This window comes from Rutilus rutilus, assembly GCF_951802725.1.
Source record: "Rutilus rutilus genome assembly, chromosome: 11".
Taxonomy (NCBI): Eukaryota; Metazoa; Chordata; class Actinopteri; order Cypriniformes; family Leuciscidae; genus Rutilus; species Rutilus rutilus.
The window spans coordinates 39,619,425-39,637,373 of NC_140216.1; the positions used below are offsets into that span (position 1 = coordinate 39,619,425).

Sequence of the window (17,949 nt, forward strand, 5' to 3'; positions counted from 1 at the left end):
TTGGACTCTTCAAAATAAATTTCTATTGTTGTTCAAAAATGAATATGAACTTGTCTTTTCATCATCTGAGGTTGTGAAAACATATTTATTTATTTATTAGATGTCCTTTTATGCATAGAAATGTCCTAAATTACAATATTTATGGAATTTGGGATAAATACTGCAAGTAGTTTATGGAAAAAAATAATAATGTTCATTTTTACTCAAAAAAACATATAAAAGGTAAAAGCGGATAATTTTGCAGTGGTCTCTTAATATGCATTTCAGTCTCCTATAGACAAAACATCAAACCTCAGCCTTTTTGTGTTTTGCGCATTTTATTTAAAATAAAAATACAATTCAGACACGTAGGCTACATTAAAATTATTAAAATATTGTAATCTCCTAGACCAAACATCACAAATCACACTGTTATCAGCCTTTTTGTGTTTTGAGCATTTTATTTTAAATTAAAAAAAAATCCATTCACACACGTACGTTAGACACTCTATAAACATGAAATATTTTTGAGCAGCTCATAAAATATTCAGCAGAGACTTTTATCCAAAACAGCTTAAAGTCAAAGCACCTTCATTTATTTTGCAAAAATTTAAAAATATAAAAGCAGCTTTACAGTGATAATTACAGTAACAGAGACTGTTTTGGCTTTGCAGCAGCTCTAATAAACATGAGGAATACAACAAGCAATTCTTATTAAAGAGGCAATACATATGAAATACAAAACAGAAAGCACTCAAACACTGTCTAATAATACAAGCCAAAACGATTTATCACTGTAAGAATTGAAACGGTGGCCTAATACAACATTCTGTGCAAAATTCAAAAGGGTCCGATAAGTTTTCTGGATCTGCGGGACTCGATCACATGATCCGTCCTTCGGATGAGACGTTAAACCGGGGTCCTGACTCTCTGTGGTCATTAAAAATCCCGTCGAAAAAGAGTAGGGGTGTAACCCCGGCATCCTGGCCAAATTTGCCCCTTGGCCCCTGTCCATCATGGCCTCCTAATCATCCCCATATACAGATTGGCTTCATCACTGTCTCCTCTCCACCAGTAAGCTGGTGTGTGGTGGGCGTTCTGGCGCAATATGGCTGCCGTCGCATCATCCAAGTGGATGCTGCACATTGGTGGTGGTTGAGGAGATTCCCCACCCTATGTAAAGCGCTTTGAGGTCTCAGAAAAAGTGCTATATAAATGTAACGAATTATTATTATCCTCTCTGTGTTTCGTGTCTCTGACAGGAGCTGTGGTGGTTTGCCTGACAGTAATGTGAATAGACTTCATTCACCTCAATGGAAAGCTTATTTACACTGTCTGAATCGTTCCCTATACTCAGTAAACAGGGGTCCACCTAATTCTGTTAAACTGAATATACGAAGTAAACTGTTTGCTAAAACTTCACATTATTTAAAGGGATACTTCACTGCTGGAAAAATGAATGTGTATTTAAATTGGGTCATTTATGTAGTAGAAATGTGAAATTATTTTAGAAGTTGGAGCTTTCTAGACTGAGAAATGCCAGAAAACGTATTTTTGGCTCATGTGGATGAAAGACAACAACTCCCAGAATGCACTTGCTTCGCTGCTCTGCGAGGACACTCCCAAGCCACGCCTACAGGTTGGGCAGTTTCGGAAGAAATGATACAACTAGACTACTAGTACCCTGCGTCCCAATTCACCTAGCCTACTTATACTACACCCTAAAAGTATGGACTCTTTTTGTGAAGAATAAGTACATAGTTTTGAGTGTGTAGCAAAACAGTAGGCAAGCTTTGGGACATACAGTACAACTTAGACATCTTAACGGACAGATCTGTCGTGTGCATCCTGTCACCGTAAACTGCCCTGTCAATCATCTTGTCACAGTTAAAATCCTCCATTCAATCTAATTTCATTTCCTACCATTTCGGAGAGTAATGTAGTTGCACGTTCGTCTGCCAGTCGTGGGTCTTTCAAGAGACTCTCCTCATGTGTTTGAATTTTGAATATAATGATGCGTTTAAAAGTTAATGGCTAAACGTATCTTTACAAAAGTCCACAATGCTGCAGATGCAATATAATGTAAACAACATTGAATATATACATTTTCGTCAGGTTAGATACTGATAATTAATCACTCAATCCCCTTTATCTACACCCCTCTACATAACCGGCGGACTCGCGCGTCCTCCATGTCTGTAGTTTTTTAACACTTTTCACTTGTGTTTGTAGTTCTAACGGAATCTTCATCCAACGCGCGCTTTGTTGTGGGCAATATCAGCCGTTAGAGTGCGCATCGATCTGCACTTCGGATTCTGACCGGAAATAGTAGATCATCCGGATATCTTTGGAACACTCATTTAAACATAGGCCTACTATGATTTGGGACGTACTAATTCTATTTTCGAACACCATTTAGGACGGATAGTATGTGAATTGGGACGAGGACGGGTTGAAAACATGCGGAACGAGCTCCTCCTACTGGCTGTAGTCTCTCGCCTTTGGACAAAAAAGCCTCTGATGACGATAAATGACGTTTTTTGCGTCATCTGAGGTTTTTTTCCAGACACACAATACAGAAATGTCTGGTCAAAATACTTCGGTAAACTTCAGTGTGTAATGTTACAGTCAGTGTGTCCTGGATCATTTAAATCCTCTGATGTTTCACTGTATCCCCAGTCTTCATCTGCCTGAAACAACAACAACAGAGACAATATTGTTACACATATTACAAATATTAAGTGTTCTTGATCCTTTGAAATGTTTCAAGAAACTGTCAAATGTGAAAAGTTTGAAGCATCATTTTTCTGGTATGATTAATTGTTCTTATTAAATTAGAGGCGACCCATAAACAGACATTAGAAACAACTAGATAGTAAAGAAAGAAAGAAAGAAAGAAAGAAAGAAGTTTCTCTTCAGAATAAAATAAAATCAGAAACATTTAATTTCTAATTAGAGCCAATAAAACAGCAGTTCTCCATCTTTTTGAAACAATATTTGAAGCACTTTTTAATTTAAAGGAATATATACAAATAAAAATCAAATACAAATACAAATAAATATCAAAATTATAATTTTAATTTCCATGATTTCTCCAGGTCTAGAAATCACACTTTATAAAATGTACCCAATCACACATCGACTGTAGGTTTTCTGTTTGATTCTTTGGCCTGAATTATGATTCTCTGCACAAACACAGACAGTAAATGTGATTGTGATGTAGATACCTGTGTGGAGAAGATGATCATTACTCTGTGTTTCTGGCACATTAGTATTCTCTCCTGTTACTGCTGTCTGACCTGGAAAAGATAAATCAGATTATACACAAACTTGAGCTTGAGGATAAACTGCTCATTCATTGTCTTTTAACACATTTACAACAATATAAGAAAGATAAGACATTTAAAAGCACACTATGTCATTTTTGGCCACTAGAGGTCATTTATTCAAAACAAAGGCGTAGCTTGATGACGGTGTTACGTCCAGAGCCGTAACCCCTAATTTCCACCAACTGCGGAACGGCTGCGGATCCGCTCCGGAACAGCGGCGGAGTCAATAGGTTTCCATTAAAGTCAATGTGCCGGAGAGCTCCACAGCAATTCAGCACTTATATCGCGCGATCATACGTGAATTTGCGTATGTCAGTCATGGCCGCAGCCGTTCCGCAACAAATCCGGACCTGGTGGGTATTGAAGGACGGCACAGCACGGAGCCGACACGCAGTGGAGATCCGCAGCCGTTCCGCAGTTGGTGGAAATCCAGGGTAACGGCGCTGATCCACTTGTCCGTGCGACACCTCTGTCGCGCCGCGCTCCACTATATTCCTATGGGTGACGTCAAGTGACTTTGTCTCGCCCACAAAGCATTCCGGGAAGGCGGCGCTTCATTTGAAAAAATTCTGCGCATCAAAAAGCTGGCCGATGCCCATCTTTATGCAAATGAATTCCGTTAGATGCGACGCGTCTATCCAATAGAAGTAGAGCATATGGAGACGGGGGGGAAGTCTCTCGCAGGTCCTCTGTTCTAATACGCTACATTTCCCGCTCGGTCAAAACCACGGCCATAGCGGTAAACGCCCATCAACGTACAAATGTGGGGAGGCGTCGCGACACCACGCGACAGTCGTGTCGGACAAGTGGATCAGCGCCGTAAGGGTTTGTTTGTGCAAAAGCTGTGCTCTATTCTCTCTCTCTCTTCATAGGAGAAATAGTTCCCACCTGATGCCAATAATCAATGCCTTGCTGTGATTGGATGATAGGGGGGGAAGGAGAGTATTTAAACTGCATCATCATCTGGGCTGCATACGTTTTTTCAACGGAAACGGTGGTGCGTTGAACACCCTGTTCTGATGAAGCAAGAGTTGATACTGCGGCAGCTGGGAAGGACATGCTCTGTGTTCTTTTTTGAAGAGTTGTCAGAGCCTGATGAAATCGGTATAAATATGTTTAATACTGCAGAATACGCTCGATGTGTCAGTCACTGCCCTGCCGTCCAGAATAAAAGAGAAAATCCCAATCGAGTGAAGGGATTTGTGGAAACTGTGGTTCCTAATTATTGTGATCCAACATTTGCCTCGCATTTCAGGATCAAAAGACAAACATTTCAGGTGAAGGATAATCCACTTCTTACTCCGAGACTGTGTTATGATCTATATGACCTTATTATTTATATTGTGAGTATTAGGTTTATCATTATTGCTGATCACTCTTAAGACAAACATGTCTTTGAATATCTTTGTTGCGTATACTGAGCTACAGCGGACACACATACATGACTTTACTTGGACCCATTGTGCGAGCTGTGTCTTTAACACCGTGTGGTTTATATTTCAGTTTTATACACACCCAACAAACAAGAGAAAACACATCTCAAACCCCGTTGCACCGGGTTGAGCTTGAACGTGTCCCAGAGCTGTGTTGGTGTTTGTGTTGGCTTGACTGTGTGCAACAGCTCTGATCTCATCTTAAACCCCACACTGATGTTGTGTTGAAACAAGTAGTTGGTGGTCTTGTGTATTTTATCCTCACTTGTGTTAAACTTATTGAAGTAGAGTTTCTCTCTTATGTCTCTCTGATTACACTATGATTGAGACTTAAAGGCAGAAGTGAGTGTTAACTTCTATGATCATTCATTGTATGGTTTAATTAATCTGTTTTGCTTTTGGTTTATTTGAAGTTTGCTAGTTAATCATTTATTTCTTTATTTGTGTGGTTAGTAGAGAGGAGGGTGCCATTTATTTTTGAGCTGGACTTTTTCTCCTGTTTATGTTAGCAAGGAAGTTAGCTTATTTAGCTGTTCTTTCCTTTTTTTTCTTTTCTTTTTTCGGTAATGTATTCAAAGATTTATGAATGTTACGAATGCCGTTGGAGCGGAACGAGCCGCTGGAGCGATTGCTAATGAGAGACGAATGCGACACGCCTCGAGTTCAGTGGAGCTTTTATAATACCGCTTCTGCTTCTTCCGGACGTGTGTGTGGAGTAACACAGCGCTGTTTAATCATATTAGATACATTTGAGTGTGATGAAAGTTGTTACAATGCTACTCTGTGCGTTACTACTGTATATGAGACGCTTATTACACACTGCAGTGAGATGGATCAATATTAGACATGGTAAAGCATGGTACTCGTGATAAATCAAGTAAACATTTTCTGTAGATGAATGTATCCAGACAGCTTCTCATCTGTCTAATAAAACACATGTTATATTAAAGCGTCTTTGGTGTTTCCATAGTTTCTACAAAATAACCGGAAATCGAGGGTAACGCGGGTATGATGTCATTGATAGGCGACATACGGTCCATGTCCTGGTTAAAACTGCTTATTTCTCTCGATTTAAACATTCTTAGAAACATTTGGAGTAATGCAAGTACACAAGTCAACAACATACACTGTTCAAGTGGTTTTTGTATTTTTTGATCCAAAAATCTTACATAGTGTGGCTTTAAAGCAACAGTGTTGAATATTTATAACTGACTGTTACGTTCCACGTGTATTTTGTTCCTTCTCTCTTTTATATTTGTAAACTCTTTTGTTAGGTTGCGATCATTGGATCATCTGGCTGTCCATCATACTTGTGACGTCAGGACGCTCGATGTCACAAGTGTGACCAATATGCTGGTGTTGACAATACACTGAAGAACTCGGTTTATTTTCTGCCACCTCATACATGATAAAAATTACATCTCACATAAATGTTGCGTTATCATCCCATTTTAACATCTTTAAGCACGTTACACTCACCATTTGACATTCTCCTTTTATAGATGCAGTGACAAATCACAATCACAGTGAGAGCTAGAGCTGGAACTACTGCTGCTGCTGCTTTAACAATCCATGGAGTTTCTGTTTCACAGTCAACACAGGTTTCATCTGCAGAATGAAGAAAAAAAAGAAAATCTGCTAAAACAAATTGACATTATGAACTGTGAGTCAAGGTTGTCTACAAGAATCTTTCTATTTCAGCATCATCATGATGTTCTATTTGTATAAGGCACTAAAATGTATATTTACCCCAGTTTACAGTTACTGGTTCAGTCAGACTGCTGTGAGTGACCAGACAGTCGTAAGATCCTTCATGGTTTCTGTCGATCTTCACACTGATTCTCATCTGAAAGGTTTCATCAGCATTTGATCTGATTCCAGAAGATGTTTGATCCTCAAGATTAATTCTGTTCAATCTAATGTTCATCTGAACATCTCTGGGGTAGAAACCTGTGGCCAGACAGGTCAGAACCAGTTTACTTTCATCATCTGGAGATTTACTTGCGGAGAAATGAACATCTGGAGAACCTGGAGCAGACAATGACAACACAATTAACAAACAAGCATTTACAAAGATTTTAGTTCTGCGTGTAAAAAATATACAGTATATTCTTCATATTCATTAAAAATATTTTTTTTGTGAGTAAATGATCACAATTAAATAAGTAGAGAGAAAACCTTTGTATATGAACAGAGCCTTCAAATATTCTATATATATTTATATTTTAGACTGAATTAATAGTGTTTCAAAATGTCACACACGAACGCACGCACACACACACACACACACACACACACACACACACACACATACAGGAGATAAATAAACTGATCAGAACTTACTCTTATTTGTGTTGTTAAATGTGGAGATCCAGTCAGTGCAGGTCTTGAGGTAATGTTTGAGGTATTGGTTGTGTCCAGTGTGACGATCCCATTTGTCTTTGGTTTCTTTGGCTTTGGGGTTTTTATCAATCCATTGCATAGTGTCATAGTTAAAGGATATAAGATCTTCTCCATCAAATCCATATTCATCAAAGACAGTCAGATTCACTGATCCATCAGGAAGTTTCTCCAGTTCACAGCCAATTATTCTCTGAAGAACATGATCTACAATCACAGAACAACACTCATGAGAAACTCACAGTAAATATAATGTCTGATAATTAATAAGAGTAAAGCATGAATCTCACCAGAACACTGTGAGTCTGTGCAGTTTGACAGAGTCCTGATCTGATGTATGAACCAGTCTCTAGACTCAGGAGGATCTTCAGGAGCTTCAGTCCAGTCTTTATCAGTCAGAATCCAGACTCGTTCTTCATTACTGAAGTGTTTGATCCGTCTGTCATCATAAACACACACAGCACTGAACTCTGGGAATGAGTCTGATTTGGTCAGGACTGTAAACTTGTAGTGGAGGAAGTGTTTCTCTGAGGAACATATGAAACACAAACAACACATAAGCACTTCATGTAATCCAGTCAAGGAACACATTACACTAGTGATCAGATGGTTTAAAGTCACCATGAATTTAACATCGACACGAGGGCGGGGCAATCTGTCACTCACATGAAATCCACCAACAGCAAACCACCACCATCCAATCATCCAATCATCTTTGTACATCTTTAAGTCTAACAAAAACTAACATGTCAATGTGTGTGTCTGTATGTATATTGTTAATCAGAGTCACAGTTCTGACAGATGAATGATGCTGGTAATGAGGCTTGATGGGCCCAGAAACTGCATAGGCGTATTTCACCAAAACCTTCTTTGGCTTTGAGTCGTTAAATTGTTCCATGCAAACCCCTTTATATTGGCAGAGACACCTCTGTCTGTTCTGTCCCTCTATGTTTCAATAGTATTGCATTAATTATCTAGTGCATTTCTTTATTTTCCCACTAGGGGTCAGTATCTCTTTTAGAGTTTTGGGGTTCTTCTTCTGTTTTACATTGCGTGCACGAGACGGCGCTCAGTGTTGAGGGGGCAGGCAAAAAAGTTTGTCGCGCACGGTGAGAATGTCCAGAGGTGTTGATATGCCATAATCTGTAAGTAATTAGTTGTCGATATTGTTCTCATTCTTTAAGAGGTTATTTTAGTTCTTACTAACAAAAGTTGTTTGTGATCTAAGTCTAATTAATGTTGCTAGCTTCCCATGTGGGTGTATGTGGATGCACAATATCATATATAAGCCTATGTTAGCACTTTTTTCTCACTATCCAGATCGTCAGGTTGTACATACAGGTTATAAATGTAAAATCAGAGGTTTTGGGTTTCAGTGTAGCTTTGAACCAAGGCTTGTTGAGTTTGTTAATTAAAGAGTAAGAGCTGTTATAATTTTACAGAATAGTGAGAAGATAAATAAATCTACAGCTTTATTCTACAGTTATCAGTAAAAAATGTTGGGATCACAGATATGTTGAACAGTTTTGCATTGCCTATAAACGTGTGCTCTGAAACTGTAATTAGCTGCAGTATATTCTGCTACCACATGGTGGCATACGATACAACCTGAATTATTTGTAAACTGTAATTTTGTGATTCTTATTTTGAATTCTCGTCACTTGCAGTATTAAAATTTGCATCTATGCATTTTGTTTGTTAAATAATGTATTTTAAATACAATTTGTTTGTATGTTCACAGTTTTACAAAAAAGGTCAGAAAAGAGAGAGGTCTTCAGTAAAGACACTTAAGAGGGAAACTGTGTCTTGTCGTTCCTGGAACCACCTTCTTTACTGCATGTTTAGCTCGCTGCATAGGCTGAGTAGACACACACTCAACCGAGGGCAGAAGAGTAAAAAGATTATCTACCTATCAAGCACCCAAGATGTCTCAGCCTGAAGCTACACCGCCTTTATCACAGATGGTGGCCCGGTCGGAGTGCTTCTCGCGTTCTTCACGCCGTTCGTCCACCAGCCAAGCTGCAGCACAAGCCCGAGCAGAAGCAGAAGCCGCCCGCACCAGAGCACAGTACGCCAAACGCCAGATCGACATGGAGGTTGAGAAGGCTCGCATTGAGGCAACGCTTAACGCTCTGAAGAAGGAGGGTGAGGCTGAAGCAGCGCTTGCTGCAGCTCATGTCCTGGAAGCGGCAGCTGACGAGGAGCACCACCCCATCGACCTCATTGAGCAAGGCATCTCCCCAAAGACGCCTCCTTCCATCAGACGTGCTCAAGATTATGTAAATGCTCACTTCGCCAATTCCAGTTTGCAAGTGAAAGAAGAGAAGCCTGACACAGGACAACTGGTCGGTCATAACGACTCTTGCCATCTACAACCGAGCCAAACACCAGTCGCTTCCTCTCCAGGTGAACATATCATTGATTTTGTAGACAGGGAACGGCTGACGTCCCCTCCTACACACATGAAAATTGACTTTTCACCCCAGCATAGACCCTCAGCGACTCCACGGACTGAACTGTCGGATCTAGCAGCCTATCTAGCACGCCGTGATATGCTGACAGCGGGATTCAAGGTTTTCGACAACCGTCCCGAGTCCTACCTGTCCTGGAAGTCCATCTTCTTCAACGCCATAGGAGGCCTCAACCTCAAGCCTAGCGAGGAGCTTGACCTTCTTACCAAGTGGCTCAGCGGGGAGTCACTTCAACACGCTCTGAGGATCAGGGCGGTCCATGTCAACAACACACAAGCAGGCCTCCAACGTTTGTGGCAACGGCTAGATAAGAGTTATGGCTCTCCCGAGGTTGTCGAAGCATCACTCTTCCAACGCTTACAGACTTTTCCAAAGGTATCCAATAAAGATACTCAACTGCTGCAAGAGCTTGCAGATCTTCTATTAGAGTTAGAGTATGCACAAAGTGAAGGTTATCTGCCAGGCCTTAGCTTTCTTGACACCCCAAGGGGGATAAACCCTATAGTGGAAAAGCTCCCTTTCGGACTCCAGGAGTCATGGGTGAAACAAGGGACAAAATACAAAAAGGAAAATGGTGCAGTTTACCCACCTTTTTCATATTTTGTTCAGTTTGTAAATGACTATGCCGAAATGAAAACAGACCCTAGCTTTATGTTACAAAGTTCAAACATAGTAGCTCCAAGAGTTGACAAGACAGTGGTAAAACCAGCCAGATACAGAGTTCCTGTTGCAGTGAATAAAACAGATATCAGTCAAACAAACAGCACAGCTCAAACATCCGTTCTCAATCCAGACAAGCAATGTCCTATTCACCACAAGCCCCATTCACTTGCAAAATGCAGGGGATTCAGGTCAAAAACACTGGACGAAAGAAAAGGTATTCTCAAAGAACACTCTATTTGTTATAAATGTTGTTCCTCCACAAGTCACAGAGCTAAGGACTGTAGAGCCATTATCCAATGCTCAGAATGTAATAGTGATGTGCACGTGTCCGCCATGCATGCTGGTCCACCTCCGTGGACACCTAAAGACTCTATCCATCTGCCTCAGAGCCACGGCGGGGAGTCCGATTCCCCAAGCTCTGTAACTACAACCAGTTGTACAGAAGTGTGTGGCCAAGGCCTCAAAGGTAAATCCTGCGCTAAGATTTGCTTAGTCAACGTTTACCCCCGCACATCCCCTGGAAAGAAAAGGAGAATGTACGCCATGTTAGATGATCAAAGCAATTCATCCTTAGCCAGGTCTGCCTTCTTTGACATGTTCAATGTAAAGGGTACCATACTACCATACACCATGAAAACATGTGCTGGTTTATCAGAGACTGGTGGTCGCAGAGCAAGTGACTTTGTGATTGAGGATGTAAATGGAAAAGTGTCCATGCTGCTGCCCATACTAACAGAATGTGATCAGATTCCAGATAACAGGGACGAGATTCCAACCTCTGAGGCGGCGACGGCTCACCCTCATCTACAGGCAATTGCTTCGCAGATTCCTCCTCTGGACCCATCAGCAGAAATTCTTCTCCTCCTGGGCAGGGACATCATTCAAGCTCACAAGGTCCGCACTCAGGTGAATGGTCCAAACAGTGCGCCTTATGCTCAACGCCTTGATTTGGGATGGGTAGTTATAGGTGAGGTCTGCCTCTCAGGTGCCCACAAACCCACAGTGAACGCTTGTAAGACAAACATTCTTAGCAACGGCCGCCCTACTTTCCTCAGCCCCTGTGAAAACAAAATATATATCAAAGACAAATACACAGAAAGCTGTCATACACTTAAGACACAAGTGGAATTGGGCAGACACATTTTCCATCAAACAGCAGATGATGACAAAGTGGCACTTTCAGCAGAAGATGCTTTATTCTTGGACATTATGCACAAAGACTTTGCAAAAGATGATGCGAATAATTGGGTAGCTCCTCTCCCATTCCGCACCCCCAGGCAGCGTTTGCCCAACAACAGGGACCAGGCCCTCAGTCGTTTAATGTCGCTCCGCAAAACGTTGAAAAGGAAACCTGAAATGAGGGAGCATTATGTTGAATTTTTGGATAAAATCTTCAGTAAGGGCCACGCCGAACCAGCTCCAGATCTTACTCCAGACCAAGAATGCTGGTATCTCCCTAGCTTTGGAGTTTACCACCATCAAAAGCCAGGGAAAATTAGGGTGGTCTTCGATTCGAGTGCTCAATGCAGTAATGTTTCTCTCAATGACGTGCTACTAAAAGGGCCAGATCTCAATAACACTCTTGTGGGAGTTTTGATGCGTTTCAGGTCTGACCCATACGCAGTCATGGCAGATGTGGAACAAATGTTCCACAACTTTCTAGTCAGAGAAGACCACCGCAACTACCTTCGCTTCTTGTGGTTCAAAAACCATGATCTGGATGGACAAGTGCAGGAATTCAGGATGAGGGTACATGTATTTGGGAACTGCCCCTCCCCTTCAGTGGCTATCTATGGACTGAAACGGTCAGCGATGGAGGGAGAAAGGGAATATGGCAGTGATGCGAGAGAGTTTATTGAGCGTCACTTCTATGTAGATGATGGACTGAAATCATTCTCTTCTGCCGATGAGGCCATTGACATTCTCTGTAGAGCTCAGAAGATGCTGGCTCAGTGTAATATACGCCTGCACAAAATCTCGTCCAACTGTCCTATCATCACAAGTGCCTTTCCAAGTGAGGACCTTGCAACGGACATGCAGGGCCTTGACCTCGGGCAGACTAACCCACCCATGCAGCGCAGCTTAGGCTTGGGCTGGGATCTGTCCACAGACCTGTTCAAATTTCAGGTAACAGTCAATGAAAAGCCCTTCACTAAACGGGGAGTGCTGTCAGTCATTAATAGTGTGTACGACCCGCTTGGCTTTGCTGTCCCAGTCATTGTAGAAGGCAGAACCATACTGAGAGACATTTCCACTGACATTTGCGAATGGGACACCGAACTGCCTAAAGACAAATTAGAACAGTGGCGACAATGGAAAGACTCCCTCAAATATCTTCAACAACTTGAAATCCCCAGAATGTACACCTCAATACCACTATCTGCAGCTCTAACTAAAGAGATCCATGTTTTTTGTGATGCCTCCACTAAGGCAGTGGGCGCTGTTGCTTACCTCAAACTCACAGATAGAGATGGTCACAGTGAAGTGGGTTTCCTTCTCGGCAAAGCTCGGCTTTCCCCAAAACCAGACATCACCATACCTAGGCTTGAACTGTGCGCAGCAGTCCTGGCTGTGGAGGTGGCCGAGTTAGTCCTGGAGGAGCTAGACATCGCTGTCGAACAGGTGAACTTCTACACAGACTCCAAGGTAGTGCTCGGTTACATCTTTAACAAAAAGAGACGCTTTCATGTTTATGTGCATAACCGAGTGGAACGTATCAGGCGCTTCACACAAGCTCACCAATGGCATTACGTGCCAACTCATCTAAATCCTGCTGATCATGCCACACGAGCACTACCCGCTGAGCAGCTCTCTAACTCCACATGGATCAGTGGACCCGCTTTCCTTTCCAGTTCAGGAGAAAGTCAAGCACAGGCAGAGTTGTTTGATCTTGTAGACCCAGAGACTGACAAGGAACTGCGACCTGAGGTCACTACTTGTGCCACCACTCTCTCAGAGGATAGACTTAGTAGTGTCAGATTTGAAAGGTTTTCAAATTGGAATGTACTACTTAAAGCTTTATCCAAACTCCAACACATTGCCCAGTCATTCAAGCCGAACATAGAGAGCTCCTGTCATGGCTGGCACAGCTGTAATGAACATTTAACTGAAAAACAGCTCGACCTAGCAAAGAGCACTATCATTCACACTGTTCAAAGAGAAGTTTATGCAGAGGACATAAGACAACTTGAAAAAGGTCTCCCTCTAAAAAACTCAAGCCCACTTAGCAAGTTAAGCCCTATGGTCGACGATAATGGGATCCTCAGAGTGGGTGGGAGACTAAAACGTGCACAGTTAACATCGGACGAAACAAATCCCATAATCATCCCTGGAAAGCACCACCTTGCCCAGCTCATTATAAAACACTTCCACGAGAAAGTATGTCATCAGGGTAGACATTTTACTGAAGGAGCAGTCAGGTCTGCAGGTTTTTGGATTGTGGGAGGCAAAAGAGCTATAAGCAGAGTGATATTCAACTGCGTCACATGCCGTAAACTAAGGGGTAGACAACAGGAACAGATCATGGCTGAGCTACCAGAGGACAGGTTGTCCACGGACCCTCCGTTCACGCATGTAGGCCTCGATGTGTTTGGCCCCTGGCCTGTCATGGTCAGAAAAACACGTGGGGGGCAGTCGGATGCTAAGCGATGGGCAGTCATATTTACCTGTATGAGCACACGCGCCATTCATATTGAAACAATAGAATCAATGGACACATCATCATTCATCAATGCCCTGCGTCGTTTCTTTGCCATCAGGGGTGCAGTCAAACTTCTTAGATCCGATTGTGGGACGAATTTTGTGAGCGCCTGCAAAGAACTCCAAATAGACAAACAGGGCTGTCACAATGACAAACTTCACAGCTTTCTCAAAGTCTCAGGCTGCAAATGGCATTTTAACCCCCCACATGCATCGCATATGGGTGGCTCCTGGGAGCGCATGATTGGGGTCACACGCAAAATCCTCGATGCAATGCTCCTGGAACATAAAAATGCAAAACTTACTCATGAGATTTTAGTGACATTAATGGCTGAAGTCACTGCTATAGTGAATGCACGTCCGCTCACAGCAGTTTCCACAGATCCAGAAAACCCAGCCATTCTTACCCCTGCCATGCTACTTACACAAAAGGTGGCAACCCCACCAGTCCCTCCAGGTCAGTTTGAAAGCAGGGATCTTTTCAAAGCACAATGGAGACGCGTACAATACCTTGCCGATGTTTTCTGGAGCCGATGGCAAAGGGAATATATCTCAGGACTTCAGAACCGCCGAAAATGGAAAACTGTAAAGCCAAATCTACAAACAGGAGATGTTGTTCTGCTAAAGGAGGCACTTGAACATAGGAACAACTGGCCACTTGGACTCATAACCAAAATCTTCCCAAGCGAGGATGGACTTGTCAGGAAAATAGAGGTTAAGATTTTCCGCAAGGGTGAACTCCGATGCTACGTAAGACCTATAAGTGAGGTTGTATTATTGGTGTCTAAGGACAGTGCTTAGAATCGGGTACTTTGCTATGCTAGTTATGGATGACATTCTACAGATGTCAGGCGGGGAGTGTTCTGTCCCTCTATGTTTCAATAGTATTGCATTAATTATCTAGTGCATTTCTTTATTTTCCCACTAGGGGTCAGTATCTCTTTTAGAGTTTTGGGGTTCTTCTTCTGTTTTACATTGCGTGCACGAGACGGCGCTCAGTGTTGAGGGGGCAGGCAAAAAAGTTTGTCGCGCACGGTGAGAATGTCCAGAGGTGTTGATATGCCATAATCTGTAAGTAATTAGTTGTCGATATTGTTCTCATTCTTTAAGAGGTTATTTTAGTTCTTACTAACAAAAGTTGTTTGTGATCTAAGTCTAATTAATGTTGCTAGCTTCCCATGTGGGTGTATGTGGATGCACAATATCATATATAAGCCTATGTTAGCACTTTTTTCTCACTATCCAGATCGTCAGGTTGTACATACAGGTTATAAATGTAAAATCAGAGGTTTTGGGTTTCAGTGTAGCTTTGAACCAAGGCTTGTTGAGTTTGTTAATTAAAGAGTAAGAGCTGTTATACTTTTACAGAATAGTGAGAAGATAAATAAATCTACAGCTTTATTCTACAGTTATCAGTAAAAAATGTTGGGATCACAGATATGTTGAACAGTTTTGCATTGCCTATAAACGTGTGCTCTGAAACTGTAATTAGCTGCAGTATATTCTGCTACCACATGGTGGCATACGATACAACCTGAATTATTTGTAAACTGTAATTTTGTGATTCTTATTTTGAATTCTCGTCACTTGCAGTATTAAAATTTGCATCTATGCATTTTGTTTGTTAAATAATGTATTTTAAATACAATTTGTTTGTATGTTCACAGTTTTACAAAAAAGGTCAGAAAAGAGAGAGGTCTTCAGTAAAGACACTTAAGAGGGAAACTGTGTCTTGTCGTTCCTGGAACCACCTTCTTTACTGCATGTTTAGCTCGCTGCATAGGCTGAGTAGACACACACTCAACCGAGGGCAGAAGACTGTCAGTCTTTCTTTCCATGCCCTAGTTATTCTTTAAAAACATTCAAATCAAGAAAATTCTTAGTTATATTCTTAGTAAGAGGATGGTTGTCACACTTTTTAAATAAGTGTTACAACCAATGTTTAGCTAGCTGTATTAGCATAGTGGTTTGAAATTAGCAGGGGGGAAATGCATCACATGTTGCCTAAGAAACTACTATTTAATCTAATACAAGTCATACACCTTTATCTGCAATAGTACAGATACTAAACAAAATATAGTATTGGTCAAAATGTTTACTTTTTGACATCAAAATCAGTTTTTTTTCTCTACATATTCTGCATGTGCCTGTATCCAGCCTTGACAATCACCATGCTGGATCGGGGAGGATCAGGAAAATACTGAAGTGATCACATGACTCATATCTTATCCCTAATTGGTGGAATTGATAGTGTTACAACTCTCTCCATGTTACAACCATCCCGTCTCCCCTACATGTCAGTCGAGGCTAGCGATGGCGCAACTTAATACGCGCTCTGGCACGTTTAGCTTCAAGGAAAATTGTGCGGCGTACTCAACGGACACTTTGAAGTTTCAATATCATATGTAACATCACTAATGCCTGGGAACTTCTTGGGCGTTCCCCACACCGAGGCATCTTTCTCTGAGTATGACTTTAGGCACTGCGCCAACCAGCCGGTTTATACGACTCAGTTTCTACGATCGGGTAGGTGTAGATGTCAGGCCAAGAATTTTTTTATTGCAAGAAAATAAACAGCACTGCATTGAATACATTAACATAAAATGAAAAGGAAAGAGAAAGAGAAAAAAAAAATACAGAGAAATAATAATGACACCTCAACCAGTAAGAAAAATATGATCATAATTCTTAAGAAACTTGTTGTTCTTATTGTTATCAATGAGTTTAAGAGATTTTACGATAAGGGAGAACTCGGAGATAATGCATTAATCCACGTTAGCGTTTCAGAACATCCCCGAGGATGCAGGTTTTATCATCATCACGTACAAAAGTCCCATTTCATTGGCCAGGCACCAACCAATGAAATTACTCCTTTGCACCCTCCCACCTCCCCTGCTTTTCTCTCTCGCTGCCACTCAGTTTGCAAGTGCACAAGTTAGTTTTGCATATAATATATCATGAAAATAGTTGCAAAAGGCATGAAATATGAAATTACAGTGGCAGATTTGAGAGGCTGCAAGTGCCTAAGTTTAGTTGTACAGTGAGCATGAATGTAAGAATAAGTGCAAATATGTACTACAAGTTGGCGCATGTCATTTTATTCCTGTGAACAACTTTTTACACATTTGTAACTACTTGTCTGCAGCTTCAAATTCAGAATACAGGTTTGTGACTATTGTCTGCGAGTGCAAATCTCAACATTCAACTTCAGATTTTTATTTTACAGGTTTTCACAATGAAGCTGTGAGTGTAAATTTTAGCGTACAAGTACGAATATCTATTGTACAAGTTCTCAAATTCACACCTACATGCTATTGAGTTTTACTACTCTTTTACCTTCATAAAATATCCACAAAATTTTAAATACTAAACCCTAGATGCAAGTTTGAAGACATTTACTAACTGCGCGTTTCTCTGTTGCCGATCAGACGTAAAATAAATTAACTCTGTTCTTACCTTGATGCGCAACACTTAGACAAGAGTGAGAAATAAGCCAAACTATTTGTACTTGTATGCAAAACGTTTTAAACGAGAATGTGTGAACCATTTTTGCCAGTTATACATCAGACCGCGGACTTGTTGTACTGGTGTCGTACTGGTTAGGTGAAAAGTAGGAGTTCAGAAAAAAAATCATCCCGGCAGCTTAGGCTACAGCCGGACAATTGAGCTGAACTGGCACAGTCTGCAGGATGGCTCGTTAAAAAAAAAATGTTTCGACTGTGGAATTTGGACGCCTGAGGCGGGGGGGCGGGGCTGCACGTGTCGACATGCAAACACAACTTCTCTTCTTCTTCTTCTTCTTCTTCTTTAGGTCTTTTATAGCTGTTGGTAAGCCAGCTAAAAGGTGCATTTACCATCATCAACTGGACAGGTGTGTGAAGCATACCATAGCTTTTTTTTTTTTTTCGTTTGAAGATTTTACGGAGAGCCTTGAAAAAGCTTTGCTTCCTCCAACCCTGTCAAGGACTTATCACC

The 17,949-nt window shown here is 41.4% G+C and overlaps 2 protein-coding genes across 2 annotated transcripts; one reads left to right on the forward strand and one right to left on the reverse strand.

The window, feature by feature from the left end:
- Positions 1 to 2,661: 2,661 nt before the first annotated feature.
- LOC311300168 (zinc-alpha-2-glycoprotein-like) lies at positions 2,662 to 17,779 on the reverse strand (the record flags this gene model as incomplete). The annotated part of the gene is made up of 7 exons (XM_084424301.1): positions 17,431 to 17,779; positions 7,432 to 7,668; positions 7,085 to 7,348; positions 6,491 to 6,769; positions 6,221 to 6,349; positions 3,207 to 3,278; positions 2,662 to 2,669 (listed from the first exon to the last, which is right to left on the reverse strand). The coding sequence occupies exons 1-7, from the start codon at positions 17,519 to 17,521 to the stop codon at positions 2,662 to 2,664; spliced, it is 1,080 nt and encodes a 359-aa protein (XP_084280427.1). The 5' UTR covers positions 17,522 to 17,779.
- LOC311299348 (uncharacterized protein) lies at positions 9,067 to 16,137 on the forward strand (the record flags this gene model as incomplete). Its single annotated transcript, XM_084422865.1, has 4 exons — positions 9,067 to 9,987; positions 10,663 to 14,724; positions 15,642 to 15,794; positions 16,132 to 16,137. The coding sequence occupies 4 exons, from the start codon at positions 9,067 to 9,069 to the stop codon at positions 16,135 to 16,137; spliced, it is 5,142 nt and encodes a 1,713-aa protein (XP_084278991.1).
- Positions 17,780 to 17,949: the final 170 nt, after the last annotated feature.